Source organism: Anticarsia gemmatalis, chromosome 10, assembly GCF_050436995.1.
Source record: "Anticarsia gemmatalis isolate Benzon Research Colony breed Stoneville strain chromosome 10, ilAntGemm2 primary, whole genome shotgun sequence".
NCBI classification, from domain to species: domain Eukaryota; kingdom Metazoa; phylum Arthropoda; class Insecta; order Lepidoptera; family Erebidae; genus Anticarsia; species Anticarsia gemmatalis.
Genome location: NC_134754.1, coordinates 8,615,581 through 8,634,989, shown reverse-complemented (window position 1 = coordinate 8,634,989; position 19,409 = coordinate 8,615,581). Strand labels below are relative to the sequence as shown.

The 19,409-nt window shown below is 36.2% G+C and overlaps 1 protein-coding gene across 8 annotated transcripts in view; it reads right to left on the bottom strand.

The window, feature by feature from the left end:
- Positions 1–4,261: 4,261 nt before the first annotated feature.
- The window catches only part of kn (EBF transcription factor knot), a 51,775-nt gene continuing 36,627 nt past the window's right edge, over positions 4,262–19,409 (bottom strand). The window contains exons 8-16 of one of the 8 annotated variants that reach the window (XM_076119456.1): positions 13,571–13,652; positions 11,086–11,203; positions 8,963–9,120; positions 8,446–8,572; positions 7,912–8,003; positions 7,425–7,599; positions 6,896–7,033; positions 6,199–6,471; positions 5,155–5,266 (exon numbers count right to left, since the gene is read on the bottom strand). In XM_076119456.1, coding sequence (XP_075975571.1) covers positions 5,265–5,266; positions 6,199–6,471; positions 6,896–7,033; positions 7,425–7,599; positions 7,912–8,003; positions 8,446–8,572; positions 8,963–9,120; positions 11,086–11,203; positions 13,571–13,652 — 1,165 coding nt within the window. In that variant the 3' untranslated portion in view covers positions 5,155–5,264. Of the gene's footprint in view, positions 5,267–6,198; positions 6,472–6,895; positions 7,048–7,424; positions 7,600–7,911; positions 8,004–8,445; positions 8,573–8,962; positions 9,121–11,058; positions 11,204–13,570; positions 13,653–19,409 lie in introns of those variants that run through there. The other 7 variants (XM_076119457.1, XM_076119453.1, XM_076119455.1 and 4 more) reach the window with 7 other exon arrangements.

Sequence of the window (19,409 nt, the reverse complement as noted above, 5' to 3'; positions counted from 1 at the left end):
CAATTGCGTGCCGCACTACAAAATAGAAATCTAAGTTATTACAGTAAACAGAACCAACTCAACCAATGGAATATTGTCATACAGCTCTTACAGCCTGCTGTCATAATCAAGGTCAAGTCGTCTCAAAGTAAGTAAGCACTTGCGCGTGGGTCAACTATTTTGAAGTGCAGTTTCAACACAATTTTACTAAATGTGGAATGATAAAAACTTGCAACCAAACACAATGTTTCTTCAAATCGTTCAAAAGTTTCCATCAAAACCGAACTAAATAAAATACAGAAATAGATGGACCCAAAAAAAAATTGCAAAAGGAGAAACAAAATAAAACCCCATCACGACACGACAAATTGATGTCATCCATCCCTCTCTCGCTAACAGTCGCTACATATCACTCGACGCACGTCCTCGGCATTTTTCCTCTATATATTATTAATACATAAGTACAATCCGATGCACCGTTCCCCCGTTCGCGTGATGTATCGCTCTGTCCTTTTCTATATTGTTGGGTCTAGTTTTCCCAAGCGACCGAACCCCGAGGGTAAAACTCCCTAGGGTCGGTATTGACTCTACTATGGAAGGAAAGTTATCTGTACACCTATTGTCGACCACCCCCTCTATACCCCATCCCAGTTTTCAGCCCGCTTCACCCTCGACTTTCTTATGCGTTTTACGTTTTATTTTTGAGAATGTTCTAGGCTTTAATTCGTGTTGTTACACATTTTATACTTTCGTTTGCTTGAACAAATAAGTTTATAGAAAAGTTAGGTTGAACACACCAGTTAACAAAAATTGTAGAAAGAAAACAAGTTAGAGAAACGTAGAAAATAAACATTGTCTGTCTTGCATTAACTTATGAAATCTATTAATACACGATACGGTACCTCCGATGTACTTAATCACTCCTATTATCCAAAACCTAAAATAAATTTGAAACAAAAAAATGAAAATCATGTAAAGTAGTTCACAAAAACTTAATTCTATGAAGCAATTTCTATTAGTAATACGAGCCGCACTTAACATAATTTAAGGCTAGGTGCACACCGGACGCTAATTCGGTAATGCCCAGTGTCGGCACGCGACTGACACGCGGTGCGACCGCCACGCGACAGATTGACGCGACTAGTCGATTTGTTCACTTAACTTATTTATCGTAAGGGCCAGACAAATATGCGTAAGAATAAAAATGTCACTCCCGCCCTCTTGTAATTCGATACTCAATCACATTTTCATATATGAATTGTAATTATTAGAAGTAATCTTTTATAATTTGTAACATGGTTTATTTTAAATTAAAAATTGATTTGACGTCGTAATAATATGTATTACAGCAGAATAAATTGCCTGAAACATTCAAGTGAACACCACAACGATCCTTCGACAAATACTAAATTAAACTTAGTTTAATATCAACTACATAGTTTGTAGGAAGTAAATAAAAGAAACAAGTTGTAACATTTACAAAAAAAAAAAAACAATTTCACTTTCATCACTCAATTGGACCAAATACCAATGATAAAATAACGTCAGAAATATAATCAAAGTAGATTTAAACATTGATAAAAAATACAAACCTTCTACCGGGTGCTCCAAATAAGTCCATCTTCACACCGATATGGAATGACATCCGGACGGACGCGTGCGACTGTCGCGTCGCACGTGCGCCGCACACGACGACAAACTACGACGACTAAACGCTCATTGGAATTATTGTAGTATAATCTACTTAGACAAATTCCTATTATGTTTGTGGAGTTGGTAGCTGCCTTTATTTTTTGTTACAATTTTCTTTTAGTGACAATTCATTCAGTTTATTTTTTGATATTGTTCAAACTAGTTACAGGTTTTATTATTATTTTCCTGTAAACATACACAAACTGCATATTATGCCGAAGCACTATACATAAATTATTTAGATTTATCTTCCAAATGTAAAACCTATTCATTAAACAAAACACCCTCGCAAGTACATTACAGATCACCATAATAGGGAATATGCGTGTATTTTTTTTATTTTTTTAAATGATAATTTACATAAAAACGAAACAAACATTATTATATTAAACATTTACATATGAACGTAAAAAAAAAACGAAATTTAGCTCGAAATAAATGGTTTTAAAATAGTAGGCTGATTTCATCATTTTAAACGACTGCCATTTTGGCGCGCTTGACGTGACGTCAAAGTCTATAATAGCAATCAACTAGTGAATAGCTACAAACGTGTTTCGGCCTCTATTTTATGAAATTATTTTGTTTTATTTCAATTACACAATGCAGGAGTGCAGTAAACCAACTTTCAAGTACTGTATCGTGCCCTTATGTAAAAATACAAATAAAAATGCACCAAATAAAGTGTTTTTTCTTGTACCAAGAGGTGCTGCAGTAAGGAAAAAATGGTGTAGAATCATGAAAAGAGACATGATATCTCCATCAACTTGTTTATATTGTTGTGAAGACCATTTCGACGTAAGTATTCATTCCATTTTATGTACAAATTGTTTATTTATCTGCTAAACTTTGCTAGTGCCCACATTATAACCTCTTGCATTACAACCTTGCTTGAAAAAGGCCCTATGTTCAAAGGTTTGGTACAATTACGACCACTTGACTGACTGAAACCCAGTGACACTGAACAGAATTCTAGAATTTCAATATATTTGTGCACAAAAATGCCTATTGCAAACTAATATTATTTTAAAAACTCTTATATGCACTATTTATCCGTTTCACATTTAATTTCATGTTTTATTTTTTGTTTTTCAGTTAGAAGAGGATACAGCTAATTATATTGAGTACAAAATAATGAATTTGCAAGAAAAACACAAAACTGTATTAAGATTGAAGAAAGGTATCCTACCTCACAAATTCCAATGTCAAAAGGATACTGAAACCCAGCCATCGTTGGAGAGAAAAGCTTACAAAAAGAGAAAACATAAAGAAATAATTGAAGAAGCTTTATCCGCACCACCCGCTAAACAAAGTGTTAGCACTACAAAGCTAACTGATTTGTCACAAATTGATCGGATGGAAGCAAGTACAAGTGCATCTTCATCTCAGGTGAACATAGAAGATATAGAAATGAAAAACCTCTGTGAAGCTGGTTGCAGCACTTCATTATCTACTGAGAAGATGTATGTTGACAAAGCTGTTCAAGTGAATAGTAAAATCTATTACAGGAGTAAAGGTGTTAATGTAAATTTGTGTGCCAAGACAAAAAATACAGCGGTATCTCCATTTCCTATTCCTAGTAAAGAAGTATCAACATCTCCTTTAAAAATAGCTCAAATTAAAAGAATATTATCTAAATAATGCGTGGAGAATCGAATAAACATAATATTTATTATGTAATTACCTTGCTGCTTTCACCCCTTTTATTTCAGTAGACGTAAAATCCAGGTTTGATGCAAAAAACGTGGTCATCATAAACACATCAATTTTCGGGAGATTGTCCGATTGTGCTTTGGCGAAACCAATATCTGTCATTTTTCTGTAAGTCTTTTGACTTTATTTTTACGAAAAAAATGTAATATAACTTCAATATTTACTTCAAATCACAATAAAACGGAATTAAATCGTTAACAGCATAGAACTGAGAACAGTATTATTTGTTATTATAGACTTTGACGTCACAACTCGTTCCGACCAATAGCGTTGCGTTTTAGCTCATTTGAATTTTTCTCGTATTTTTTGCACTTTTTATTTCATAATTTCTAATTCAAAACGTAATTATATTAAAAAATATTAACGTGTACGCAATTCTTAGGCAATAAACTTTAGGAAAAAAAATATTTGAGCGTTATTTGAATCTTACGCATATTCCCTATTAATTTAAGCGCAAAAAGTGTACAGTAAACCTCTATTTTAATGCTAATCAGCTGTAATACGATCTCCATTGAGCAGTACAATTAGAGGCAGCGATAAACCCATGCATTATCTAGTCAAGACAACAATAGAATATTACCCTTACAAAAATTGTTAGTATAATATTTCAAGAGGGTGCAAAAGGTACCATGTGTGAAATCACAATGACTCAAAAGTGGTGTTTTGTTTGGCACATGTGATAGTTGTGATGGATGGCTCCATCCAGATATGTAATGAGGGCTTTGATGGACTCTTTACAAACTATCAACCATCCGGGTCCTAATAGAAATTATAGTGTTTTACTTAACTTCCTAATGTTTACCATACTGTAAATTTAGCTGCATTGAAGTAGTTGGTATTGAAGCAATGAAAAAACAAAATAAGTATTTACGTAATTTAATCTTGTATTTCGTGATAATTTGTTTCATGAACGATTACAATTTACAATGTCTTATTTGATACAGTTGTGTTAAACAATAATACGTAACTACATAATATATTCACGGTGGATATCTCTCAAAATACAATTCGTTTTGCGTGAATCTAAGCAACGTGTACCAGAGATACTTTTATTTTTTCGTATACATTCATTTCGGCATCAGATTTTCTTTCGTTGTACATATTATATATATCCCAAAAGCCTCGTATTCACTGGATATGTATTGTTCCGAGATATGATCGATTCGGTTAAATATTTTCGATGTCCGAATTCATAACCTAAGCGCGAAAAACAATGAACGCTATTCGAATTGAAGAGTCGAAAAATGTACACTTTTACATTAAAATTTACAACGTTACTTACAATAAATATATCACAGATTGTACAAGAACGAAACCGACACACATTTACGATAGAACCAAAACAAAAATCACTTTTTACATGATATTTCAAAATCGTCCTGAGCAGTTATACGTTTAGCCTCAAATGTATATAAAAATCTACACTACGTCCAATCTAGCAACCAAACTATTGAATGTTATTTATTTATCTATTTATTTACATAAAAATTACAATTATATTTACAATGCCCGCGGGTCTCGTACACATCCCTGATTAAACTTGGTACAGTCGAAGACAAAAATAATAAACTTAAATTAAACATTTGACTCGTGTAATATTATGATCGTGATTTAAAAATACATCATAAAATAAAATAACAACAATATAGTATACATCTCATATTTCTTCGCTACTAGAAGAAAGTCTTTCCAATGTACAGGTTTGACAACATTAATAGATAGAATGAACTTTTCTCTCATAATGTAGTATACATCTAACCGGTAATGTTCATAGTTGTGGGCTACTTGGAGGCCAGTGGTGCAGTCTGGGCGTATTGCTGGGCGCTGCACGTCGGTAAAGAGAACGGATTCACACTGAACGGCGATGATACAAGCCCACCCATTCCTATGGACAAAGATACAACAAAATTATTTTATGCACAAGAATTGTTTCCTAAGGGTGCGTCCACATCTGGCGAATGTGCCGCGAATGTGCAGCTCGCGAGCCGTTTGCGAGCTGCGCGCGTACAATTTTGTTCGAGCGCCGCTCCTGCGCCGCCCGCGCGCAGTTCACGCGCAACCTAAGCGCCGTACGCGATCAGCGCGCGGGCGGCGCGCTAGCGGCTCGCGTCTTCCTTCCACCCGCGTCTCAATCCCCGCACCCCTAACTTACCCGCCAACGCCGTTGTCTCTTTTTTTTCCTTTTTATCAGTAATATAATAGCTAATGATGCAGCAATTATATTAAAAGCACTAGTGTCGTCCGACATCTTCGAAAGTACTGAGCCAGTAAATGGAACTGTAAGCGCGAGGATTGAGTACGCGCAGATCGCGCGCCGCGCGCACGCCTTTATACGAGCCTTGTATGAGTTGCGCTAAAGAGGCGCACCAAACTATTGCCGTGACTGCACGCGCGCAGCTCGCAAACGGCTTGCGAGCTGCACATTCGCGGCACGTTCGCCAGATGTGGACGCACCCTAATGAGACCAACCTCTAACCACTCACACCAGACGACTTACCAGTTCACCGTTAAAGTATATTTGTAAAATCAAATTGATAAAATAGCTTTGTGAATTTCATTGCGAACAATTTGGAAACTTCACGAAAGTTTCATTTTTATATTATAATTAGAGGACATCTACGAATAAAAGGTTTATGCGTTTGCACATTACTGTAAAAACTTCAATTATATTTGTACTACAAACATTTTTCAAAATTGCATTCAAACATTTTTGTTCACACCTGTATTCGAATTAGGGTTAGCAAATCATGCAAGCAAATAATAAAGAATGCGACAAAAAAGCGGAAACGAAAGACTTAAATAAACAAAACTACTAACATTGGACGGCGAGATGTTGCCAATTCTGATGATTTTCATTGGGATTCTGCCGCACAACGGCAAAGGCGCTTCTCAGCTTAGCCTCTTTATTCTGTGCCCCTTTCATATCGCTGTCGGTGCATTTTGTATGAATGTTTACCGGACAGTCGGCCAAGCTTTTAGAGCCATTTCTTTCACTGTAATGTCCGCTATCTTTCGTATTATACGCGTTATAGTGACGGTCAGATGATAAGTGTCCATTCATGTTCGCCGGATGATACGGTCCTAGAGACACTGGACGGGATAAAGAGAACAGGGGTTAACACAAAGCGACGTAAACAAACAGTAGCCGTGCGAAGAAAGCGTTGGAAATGTGAACTTAAATCTTGTTTGTATTGTTTAGTAGAGATAAGGTAGGTTAGAATGTTTTATGAATGCAATTTATATGCTTGATACTTATGTTATTACATCAGATTTATACTTGCAAAATTAAACCTCTGATTGCAATAATACAAGTATTGCATATAAAACATTAAAGCGGATAAATATAGACAGTCCGTAACAGCAGATTAATTAGTATTGTTAATTGATCACTCGGAAGTGTGAGCAGCCAAGTAAGTATAAATCTAAATGTAGAGCATCAACGAAGAAATATTCTAAGCTGCTAACACTTCCACTTATTTACCTATATACCATTTACAGAAATATAGTAACTTACGTGATGTAGTATTGAAGAGCGAGGTCGGCGGTGCAGGGTAGTGTTGCGGGTGCGGGTAGGCGGCGGGCGCGGCGTGCGGCGTGGACGCGGCGCTGCAGTACCGCGGCGACACCGAGCCGCCGCTGCGCGCGAACTCCTCTAAAAGAAAAAGCCTGGGTAATAACACAAGGACGTTAGGTTTGTTTGTTGCGACCTACCTAGTAAAAAAAGAAACGCAATAAACATGTTAACTTTGTAGATAATATCTGTAATAAACACATGTCATGTGTACAGACATTTTTAGGATTGTCGGACGATTAATTATTTTTTTTTATGAGACAATAAATTTTTAAACAAGGAGGCTTTTCGTCGACGCAGGTATTCTTCAACAAATCGTGCTTGAAAATGCTCCTTAGTCATCTAAAGCATTCACGGTTCCTGACACTGAAAGACCTACTAATAGTAGTTTGAAACCACAACCTAAGTATTGACAAATAGTCGCTCAAAACCTTTAGAAAATCATATCAGAAGTTTCATAGCTCCAACCCACCTTCAGTCCACTGTGAGGCTGCAGTGTCCTGCACGCTCACAGCCAGTTGTCCGGTGTACGAGTTGAAAGGCATGCTGGCGGGCGGCGAGCGAGGCGCGCCTAAACCGAGCTGGTTGTTGCGAGGCATCGAGTAGAGAGCTTCCGCCAAGTCCGCCGCACGTTTTAGAATTATTTCCTGTTTGATTGTAAAAATTGTCTGAATATCAAATGAACTTATTTTCAATGTTTTATAGTTTGTAATGAAGAAGTGACAGTCAATGATTGTATTTTTTTTATATTAAAGTAGCATTTTTATTAAACATTGTTTCGATCTAAAATTTGTGTTTTAGGCACTCTGTAACAACTCAAGATAACAGTGAAATCTAAAACAAGTGCCTATTTTCTGATGCATCTTCTTCAATACAAAAACTCCGCATAACACTAAGCCACTAAATTCGCCGCATATAAAAGGAGATAAAATAACGATAAGGCGGAACAAAAAACTTACCTTAGGCAATTTTTCCGGGTCCCCGGGATGTCGTGGTATAAGTTTCTGTAGCCTCTGAAAGCCATAATCTATCGTTGGTTCGTTCAACGCTGCTATGCGAACAAGAGAAAAACAAAATCAATCATTAGTTCGGCCACTAACAAATGAAAGCCTAATTGATGGATTGTATAAGATTTGGCGAGTTTCCTAATTACTGATTATTCTACGAATTTCGGGACGTAAATAATGAGTACATTGCTTGTTATTTATATAAAAGAAAGTTCATAATTGTGATTTATCGAAAACCTTTTTAAGACAATACAATTTACTTCAATTCGTCTTTCAGAAAAAGACACAGCACTATTTCATAATAAACAAATGGAAGAGTAAAAACTATTTATTTATCACAAAAATATTTGTAATGATAGGGAATCGAACCCCTGCACGACTTCACAATCTTAATAACATGGAAAAAATAAATAATTTTTCATCAACTATGCGATTCAAATAGTAATACAATGCTAGTATTTCACTGTTAGGTACAAACATACTCACAAACATAAACAAATCTCCCGGGTGCGCCCTTACAGAACTGCTTGCTCTTATACGAGAGCGTCACTTCCACGACGCCGGGTATGTGCCTCGGTGGTGTCTGCACTCTTATCGCGTGCGATGTTATTAGCTGACAAATGTAATTACTTGTTAGTTGTTGTGAAAACATAGAATAGAAGATCATTTTAGAACTTGACTCTATTAACCTCATGAATTCTTACCTACTCATATTCAATTTCAACATGCTATGAAACAAATGTCTTTCATTTTATGAAAGTATTCTAATTGATGTAAAATACGTGAAAATGTGTTTCGACCGATAGAGGAGTTTGAGAGAAACTTTTGCTCAATAATAATGGAACAGTGCAGTAAGGGAAAAAAGGTGTTGCAAAATATTGACAGTAACATTGTTAATAATAAAACACTTTTCTGCAATCTATCCATATCTTATAAAAAATCCGTATTTCCCTAAAAGGCACAACCGTGACCTTTACATATAAAAATACTCTGTGACCCTCACCTCGCTCCAAACAAGCATGGTCCCGAACACAACCTGTAGTCCGTCGAAGAAGTTGTCCCCTACTATGATGACGGTTGATCCGCCAGACGTCCAACCTTCGCTCGGCGATATCGCTTTGATACACGGCGTTGCTACGGGCAACGGCGGGTACAAACCTGCTGTTAGAAATAGAAACTCTTAGTGCGCTGTTTCTAGTCAGTGTGGAGTTTGCTTGCGTGTATAAAATTAAATAAATAACCTACGCGTTCGTTTTTTTCATAATTGTATTGTTTCCCTATTTGTTCCACAAACCATTTTATAAATAAGAACTGTAGCTTCATCAGTATAAAAGGCGCATTCTGTATACTAAGCGAAAGTACACAGAATTAAATACCATAATCTATCTTTAAATTCTTTGCAAGTTTCTAACGACAAGGCTTAAAATAGTTCCCCAAGTTTCATATAAATAGCATTCGGGGTCGTAAATGGCATCTAAGAAACCCGCAAAAGTAAGGGCTGAATGGTACAACAACTTAAAAGTTGAACACCAAACCGCTGAAACTCGTTCCGTCCTTCTTGAACGTTCACTTGAGACTCCTCTAGAAAAAGGACAATTCTACGCAGTAAAAGTCACGGTGTAAGTTTCAACGAAACAAGAAGTAACAGTATCGGTAACGATAATTGAAAATGAATTTTAACGGTAAGTAATAAAGTTGGTTATGGAATACAGTTTTACGGTCGTTATGACTTTGTCAACTGCTGTGAGTGCAAGGTTGAAGGGGGACACGCGTCAAACAAGGGGGAAACTGAAATCTTGCGAACAACGTTGTAATAAAGACGGGAGAAAGTGAATTTAAGGGGACGAAAGGCGATTACTTCGGTGGTTCTTTTTTAATTTCACTAATATTATATTCTCCCCATTTAAAAATGTTTTAATATTCCGTGTAAAAAGGTCGTGGTAGATGTATTTAATTTACGATTTTATAAGCCCGCACAGAATCAATCAAATCAATGTCAGCTTACGATTGAGACATTGTCTTCGATATACGAATGGAGAATGTGTTTAGTTTTGCGAGAGCGAAAATGCTTCGACTGTCTGACTGTATGGTGAATGTTATTCGAACTTTCGAAGATATGTCGTAAATATCTACACTTAGTTCCCAATTTTTTTTTAAATGAATTAATTAAAATACAGACATCTCAGAAAACATACAGAAACGTTTCTACTAAACTACAAGCACTTTTGTAAATTTTCTCATTCGCACCGTGTAATCCCTTCAAGGCGGTTTCGCGCCGTCTAGCCTGCTTTGAAACTTTTAATGTTGACTTAACGTGGAATACGTTAATTTGTTTTCATTCAAATAGGTATGTTTTTAAACTACTCTTTCAATTTAAACGTTTATCAACAAGAGACTGTAGCGAGACTTTAAACATAATTGACCGCCGTTATGATTATGTAGTAAAGATTAGTCTTGGATATAAGAATCTTACTTTTGATTTTTTTGTAAATATAGTGAAATTTCATTTGTAGAGTCGACAACGAAGAGCATTTTCAACAAATAGAATCTTACTACAAGTAATAAGATAATACAAAGAGTATAAATAGTCCAAAATCATTTCGAAACGCATGTTCCAAGTTTTGTACGAAGCATAATTCCTCACTAAATTATCCCTATTCGCTTCATGCTCGCTTCAACACCCCCACCCACCCCGCCCGGCTGAAGTTCTTTGCGAAATGTCTACAGTGATTCCTTGAATACAAACGACATCTTAAAACGCTGTATTATGAGTTTTGCACATTTATCGTCAATTGACTGTTGAATTTTACACGTACTTACATAGGTGTTACAAAACAAGCGATTCAACGATAATATACCGTAATTTTGATTCTTCACGCAAATATTACCTAGTAAATTATCTCAATTTATCCAAGTATGTAAAAATAGCTAGGCGATTGATTCACAAAAGTAAAGTTATGTAGGTAGACATTTTTGTTTCAAAAATCATATATAGAATAGTGTCTCAAATATATAAATAAGTAAATAAAGTATCGCAAATAGGATACAAAAATTAATAAAAAATATAATAAAATAAAAGAACAAAAAACGTAAACGTACAAGTGTTGTCGGTTCCGGCGTCTGTACCTTCGCTAGGGTCTAATCGCTTCGCTCGCCGGCCATGTTTGCTGTTGTTGTGCACGAACATGTTGTCCGATATCGCGAGCAGAGGACCGTCCACCATTACTTGAGTTGATATTACCACCTAGAACAAACAAATAATGTAAGAAAAATAAATATAATAAATTCGGAACTTCAGTGTCACTTTTCTTCAAAAAGCAAGACAATAAATGTCCCTACAACTTCCTACGCATTTTTAAACATGCAAATGTTGTTTATAAGCCCTACTACAAAGTCAGGAAAGTGTGCTAAAATATTCAACGCGTCTATTTATAGACCCAAGTTCATAGAAAAACCAAAAGTACAGTCACCAAAATAAAACGCATGAAGATACATGACGCGTCTACGGTTACACACTCTCAAAACTCGCATACCGACACACACTAGTGTGAAGGGAACTGAAAGGGAGAGTCCCTAGGGAGGTGGAGCCAATGTCTCGGGAGCCGACGAAATGGACGAAACTCTTCCAATGGGTATGCAAGGAAGTGCATTGTGTGCATGTGTTCGTATGGTGTGGGCGTGTGTGCGTGGGTGGTCGATTGATAGACGGCCATTCAATCGATATACACTTTTTTTGTCGAGTTTACTTCTCGTGGTGAAGTTTGAATTTTGTGGTTAACTAGCTTAGGTCGACTTGCGTGATGTATTGTCATTTCCACAATGTAATTATCACGTAATTAAACGTTATAAAAGTACTTCATAATTAATGTGTTAACATATTTCAGGTTAATTACCGTTTTGAAAAGTATTTAATTATCCATTTTGTAACATCAAGAGAAATATGTAAAATAAACGTCAAAATTTAAGGGTATTTTAGTATACGCAACCAGAAACAGCGTCGACATTGACACCTAAATCACCTGGAATACAATATTCACGTCGATAAAGCGACTGCATTATTTCGATTCCTACACCCACCTATAAATATGTACATAGTTATATATTATACCCATATATTCTTACCCTTGAAACGTTAGGGAACGACCACTGAATTATTCAATGACACACAGAAAGCCCAAATATAGACATTACTATACGCACACATAGGCACAAATTGTTCGTATTTCTGTTGCATATAGAAATGAGCAATATGTGTATAACAGTAAGTTCTATATTTGTTTAAAGTTAGTAAGACGACACGTAAGACAAATATGTCTTAGACCAACTGTGGAAGCAAATTTGTACTCATAAGTAGACTGTGTGAATGCACCTTTCGACTACTTATGTTAGGGCTGCTTCTAATTAGTTTATATTATGAGCTACGAGATTTTGTGGCGGAGTGTTAATAATGAATAATGGTCGTGTGATTTGTATTAGTTTTATAGTTTACGAGTAACTGAATTTTAGTGAGGACATTATGATGTTTAAGGACATGAGTTTTGGTAGTTTACATTCGGATTATAAAAAGACACCTAATTAAACGGTTTTACATACTAACTTGCACTGTGAATACAATTACAATTCAGATGCAACATAAATAAAAGAATAACCTCAAAAACAAACTACAAAATCAAATTAATTAAACTCGTACTGCACAATAAAACAGCATAACCAATTAAAAAACACAAGTAAACGGCGAACAGAGATCGGTTGAAAGTAAATAAATAAACTCGTATAAATAAATTTAATTTCATCCCTCCCCTAAATTGGAGGCGCTTCAAATATTCAAGAGTCGTGAACGCAACCCTTCCTTCAGTTAAGGCCAATACAGACGTTGAACGGTGCAAGTCACAAAAGTTCTGTACACAGAGATTAATCAAAAGTTTGCTTCATTGTTCACACAACAGGGTGAGCTCTTTACACGTCTGATTCTGTTCAAATTAAATGCAGTATGTATTTATCTAAAACTGTTCTAAGACTAAGACATCTTATTAATTGTAAAAATGAAGAAAATAAGGGCAAAAATATAAAAAAATTATAACGACCCAAGTTTTCGAAATGCATCTTTATATATTGTAATCTTTTAGGCTATCAATAATAAACAAACAAATAAATAATGTTTGTTCTTCCAGTCTATAACTTGTATCACACAAGTAGAATGATACAAGCAGAGTCGTGTAAGAATCGCGGCAATTTTTCGCAGAGTCTGGTAAACATGTTCAGTTGTCGACAAGACGAGTAATTACCAGTTAACGGCAGGGGGCTGATGCACGTGTATTTCAGAACATGTCTGTATATTAGCATGACTTTGGATTTGCACCTTTTAAAAGGAGATGTTATGAGCTAATAGGCATTTTTGGACGTGGGTTATGAGGAACTTTGTTGAGTTAAATCGTGTAGCATTTCGAGTTTTATTTTATTGACGTTTAAAGTAAGTGTTTTTGGTAAGAGTAGGTAGCAATGTTAAATCCTTGAAAGTAACTTTCTTGAGATGGGTAAGGTATGTTTAAAGTGCGTGATGCTGAAGTCTAGACATAGTTACTTAGTAATGACAAAAACGTGAATTACTAACCTGAAACCTTCTCATGTCGCGTGGGTTGCCGGCATTCTTCAAACAATTCTGGTTGCATTTTAGGAAAAACTTCAAGAAAAACCTGAAACAAGAGCACGTTTTAATAATTTATCCAGCATGGCAACTATTTAAGGCTTTTTTTCATATAAAAAGCTGTCACAAGTATATAGTGGAGCCATAAAATATCGGCGGGCGGCGTGTGAACAGATAATACGATGCAAATGATGCGGACACATAAATCAAACGTCGGGAACAAATGAGTTATCGACATAACAGAAGTGTTTCCTATTAAAAATGGTCGATATTAACAAACAGTGCCTAGATGAAAAAAAACCCGTAGATACATGATTTTTATTGTCATAAGTTTTTCAGAAATGGAGAGGGAGAAAATCAGATTATACATTTTAGGGAACTATTTTTTTGCTGGCACATAATATAATGGTTTTACTTAACACAATGTACACATTACCCCTTTCTTTCAACACATCAGACAATATACAACTTAATCGTCACAGTGTCGTTATTATTTACCTCGTGACTGTTTTGTTTACTCACATCTAAAGTACTCCTGTATTTATGTAGCGTAAGGTCGTAACAACCGTAACACTCAGCTGACTTGTAAGAACTTTGACTACCTGCCTCAAGTTCATCTACAACTTCGACGCCAGCTGTTTCCACTTCACTACTACGAATACCACTTAACCTAAGTATTAATTTGTTTCTCGTGTTCACAATTTGTACCTTCCGCTCTTCCGCCCAAACTTCACACTTTTTGCCTCTGCGGTAGCCAATGTGTGAACTTTACGAGATATTTTTTTAATTTTTTGCTGCATAAACGAAAGGTCGTGTGACAATTTAAAAAAGATTCTGTTGAAATGGACGTGCAAAAGAAATAAAACGTTTGGACAAAGTGCAGACAGCAACTAAAATAGGTACCTTCATTTTTGTGAATAAAAAAGAATTCCTACGTTGTTTTATTGGCTGTCAAAACGAAACCTCGAAACGGAATCAAACAATTTCCAACGGAAAGTCTATCGGGCCAACTATCGGCATATCGGATTACACACAATAGTCGGACTTTGCAATGTTGTAGTGATTTCTTTGAGGGTTTATTGTGGTCCTTATGTCGTCCGTGTAAGGTCCACGCGAGGTGTTCGTATAAGTTGGTCGGTGCGTAATGTTGAGCGTACGATCAGGCGGGCGATCACGATGAATGCTTTAGCAGAAATATTTTACATGGCCTGAGGCACCGGCGATGCCGCCACGCCGAATATTGCTGTGCCAACACGTGTGGATTTACTGGAGTTGTTAGACACCCACGTTATAAATTATTCGCGATTTCCAAATGTATGGATTCAAGTTGGCTTTGTAGTAACGCATGGGATACCAACCTGAGCTCCTAAGAAACTTTTTACTAAATAAATAAAATAAAATAATAAAGCTCAATAAGAATTTTTTCACATCTAAATTTGTACAGGAAACGTTGTGAGACGATACTTCTCCGACTATAATAATTATTTAAAGGACCAAAAAAAACACTTTAATATTTTAGGGCTTTCATGTCTTATGGCTTAACAAACGGCTCTATCACGTACTAATAGTAAACCGAACTAACTTTACTAAAATCTTTTTTTTTTAATATTTAAAAATAAACAGTAAAGTGGTAACAACAGCTCGGTATAAATGGTAAAAACGTATCCAGATATGAGCGGTGTTGGTGGCGCGCGAATGTATTTGTGGTGCCCGCGGCGCTACACATCTGCTCGCATTATTTATGTTAAACACCTTATGTCACAATATTGCGAGTTACGAGTTTACGCCACTGTCAAACGACAGCTTCTCACGTGAATGGGGATTTTATTTTGAGAACGTAAGATAGAGACGCTTGTAATGGATATAAATCTGTATTGTTGTGTCTACTAAACACTGGCTGAATGTTTCGCATAAACTAGTCGATGGTTTATAAACGTTATACATTTTCGTTCTATGACATGCCCGGTTTAGTACTTTAAGTCTTTGACACAACTGTGGCATGACCGTCGCGTCGCGGCGTCCATATGGATCTTGCGGGTCCGACATACATACATCTTAAGCCTAAGCTAGCTTAAACTCTTACTAAAAATATTTAACATTAAGGAGCATTTTTTTAAAGAATCCTAAGATTATGAAAAAAATACTTTGTATAGGTAATACAAAGTCTCAGTAAAAATGTAATAGGTAGTAAAACAAAAAGAATACCACGGACCCCTTAGAATATACTTGCGTTTTTTCAGAGTCCAGTAAGACGTATCGTAAAATACCTCCCCTGGCCATTCAAAGCCAGGAACATTAATAACATGTAAGGGTCATCTGACAGTTACGTTATCCGCTAGTATCGCTCTTCTGCGGTCAACGCAAAGCCTTAAAATTATTACCTTTCGGTAAATAGAATCTATGTGATCTCGCGATGATAAGTTTTACGATCTTAGAGGGATCAATGTAATTCGAAATAATCCCTCAAAGTTATTGAAGCAACTGTAGTTTTTTTAAATGTCTATCATTTCGAATAAATAACATAATATATAGACAATACTAGCGCTCCTGTTGTGCCTTTAGTTTGAAATAATTGAACTCCTAATGTGTCCATATCGATGGAACAGTAGATGGAAAACACTTTACTTGATTCAGTGTCATTATTATACAGAATTCTACCTACATTTATCTAAAATAATAATCCGTCAAATATCTCACTTTACATTATATGAAAAAAAAATCCTTTAAGAACAGAAATATAGCACTTATACAGGTCAAAAATATTCAAACTGTTGTTACTAAGATCATGTGCGACTAACATTTACTATCGCTTCACGGAGGGAACGGAAACTGTTTATGTCGTAAAAACAACCCTAGCTTTTCATCCCTTAACAGCTTATGTAAGAAACCTTTGATGCCTACGAAGCATGATTGTGAACCTACAGAACCATTAGCATCACTGAAAGTAAAATATTTTGAAAATTCTATATATTGAAAATTGATAAACTATTGATACAGGATAATATGGGAAATACTAGTTATTAAAAAGATGATTACTAGTTGAAATTAGAATAGGTCTCAAAAACGTCCTTCGTCCCAAATCTTCAGAACTCAAACTACAAAAACAACATAGACGACCTTATATTTACTATTACTATTTACAAATTGATGCGAACATTGTATACCAGTCCTTATAATACAATGCATCTGCGATAGTAAAAATATATTTCAATGAACTATAACTTTTTATACACATACATCTAACTATTCGATGGAAAAAATCTAGTACGGCATTAAGTCGCGGCAAAGAGGCGAGGCTGTAGGTTGCCCTCTTTCAAGTCGGAACACTTGAATACCCCCCACCCCCACCCCACGACGACTTGGCATAGACTATGTTTATTTGCATCGGATATTCCTTCGGTAAATGTTTGAAAAAACCTAGGTTTGTTAATAATTCCTGCTTAAGAACAAGTTGCCAGGAAAGCTTCGATGTCCAAAATTGCATATTTCATTTGGTTAAGTTTTTTTCAAAGGTCAAAGTTTCTACCACTTGAAGTTGATTTTAAAATAGCATCAGAAATAAATATACATTTTCAGGCGTCTGTAAAGCAGTCAGTTATCTGTCATAAAGTGTATTCTGTGTTTTGAAAATGGTGTTATGATTAAAAACCATAGAAAACTATAATTCACAAAATTTGACATTAAAAACTTCCAAGCGCCAATAATAAGTACGCCAACAATGTTGTTTATAGTTGCCACCATAAACAACCTAAAGAAAAAAACTCGCGAAAAACCGCATTCGAAAATCGAACTACGCAGATCCGCCAACAAGCGGTCTCTTATAACTTTTCCCTTTTAACCTTTCGTTCCCCCCGTGGCCCCGTGGTGCGTCCCGTCGCCGACTCCCTCGGGAGGCGTTCCCCAGGGCCGGCATAGACTCCCCTGGCGTGCCCCTCCCTGCCACCACTCAATACCGACACGCCATGCGGACGCCAAAGATTAAGCAGGTGCCAGCGGTGTTGTTTACTGTGTCAAGTGGGACTTTTGTGGTAGGCTGACGTCGTTGTCGATGTATTTGAATACTGAAGTAGATTTCAGGTGTGTTGTAACGGCTTGTATGTTTTGCATTTCTTGTAAAAGTTTTTAAGAAGTCGTAAATTAACCACGCTGCGCTACCTTTTTATTCTATGAAATAAACTTATCAATAACATAGAAGCTGGAATCATAAGATCATTTTTTAAATCGATTATAAATAAACCCTTCGACTCGTTATTCCATAAACAGTGCACAACTAAACAGTATCTGTTACAACATTCACGATTATGGTATAATCAATCGTTCGTCACACACCAAAGCTAAAAGTAAAATACACGAGTCACAGAAACTTTGGCAGAATACGACAACTTGAGATGAAACTTTTGCCAGTGGTCGATTCTGCGCACATCTAAATAATATCGTGGAGCTAATCTTTGTGTAACATGCGACGGGCCCATAACGGGCCCAGTTTTCGACTTGTTTTTCCGCGTGCTTCCATAGCAGGCGTTAATATTTCAGTGTGTACCAAATTCAAGGGTTAACTGTTCCCCGTCTACGCTGACGGTGTAAATAGACGGGAACAATTGAACGATTTCTATTGTGATTAGAAGCGATGAAGCGTGCTCATGTTTTATGTGTTTGGTTTGTTGCCTGTATATTTTTACCCGTCACTCTATTGACTTGAAAGTAAACGAAGCAACCCGGCAGCACTACTGCCGACACGAGTCAAGGCATGGAACCTTGCGAACTGGTTTCAATTATTTCTCTGTAACTCTTACTTAGTTCAAAACTGCTAAACAAGACCCATACCTTAGTAAAATAATGATCTGGATAAAAAAAAATTATTTGAAATCATTCACATGCTGGAATTAAACAAAAATCTAATAGAAATATTATGGTTACAAGTGTTATGTGTGACACCAATCTGTGAACGTTGCCATACAGATCTTGAGGCATCGATTTCCTTCAAAACTTTCACTTCCTGTAATGCGTTCGTATACATACATATCGAGTGGTTGTAAATATAAAGCACTGTAGTAGTTTTTCCAATGTGTCGAGTGAGGAGGGTATCGCGGGCGACGCAGCATCCCGCCGTTGCCATAGCAACGCGATAAAACCTCGCCTTTTCATAGCCCTCCGTAACAGTAAACGTTAGTTTCGCAGAATCTTCGAACGAAATTGTATGGTTTTTATGTATGAATGTTCAAGAGTGATAGTGTGAAAATATATTTGGTGGACTGAACCTTTATGTTCTGTTGTTTACATGTTCTAAATGTGTACATTCGTTTAATAATAATAGACCAAGAAAATCGAGAGTTTGAAAGATCTCTTTTTCTGGTCTTCTTTTAATTTTGAAATAATGTGAGAATGTAACTCTTTTCCTATATAAGAAAAATATCAAGTACTAGTAATCAGTACAATTAATTTCTCGACTTGTGTGTTGGATTTTGTTTTTTTTAAGTCATAAAAGAAAACATTATAGGACATTAACTCCTTTTACCTATACAGAACGACTTTCAAAATTATCGTAATATCTGTTTTTATATCACCAAAAAGTTCTGAAAATTTTCGCTATACTATACTAGGTGCTCTTTCAAATCTAAAAGCGCTTGCTCCCGGAGCCGAGTAGTTTCCAATTGACAATATACCTACTGGTAGACGGGGCAATCGCTCGCGGCTTGTAAGCGCCTTTACCCACCCACCGACGTCTGCCAGAATTCTACTACTTGTATCTTGTTAACTTTGATTATGATTATGGGGATCTGTCTATTGTTTGTGTACTGTAAAAATA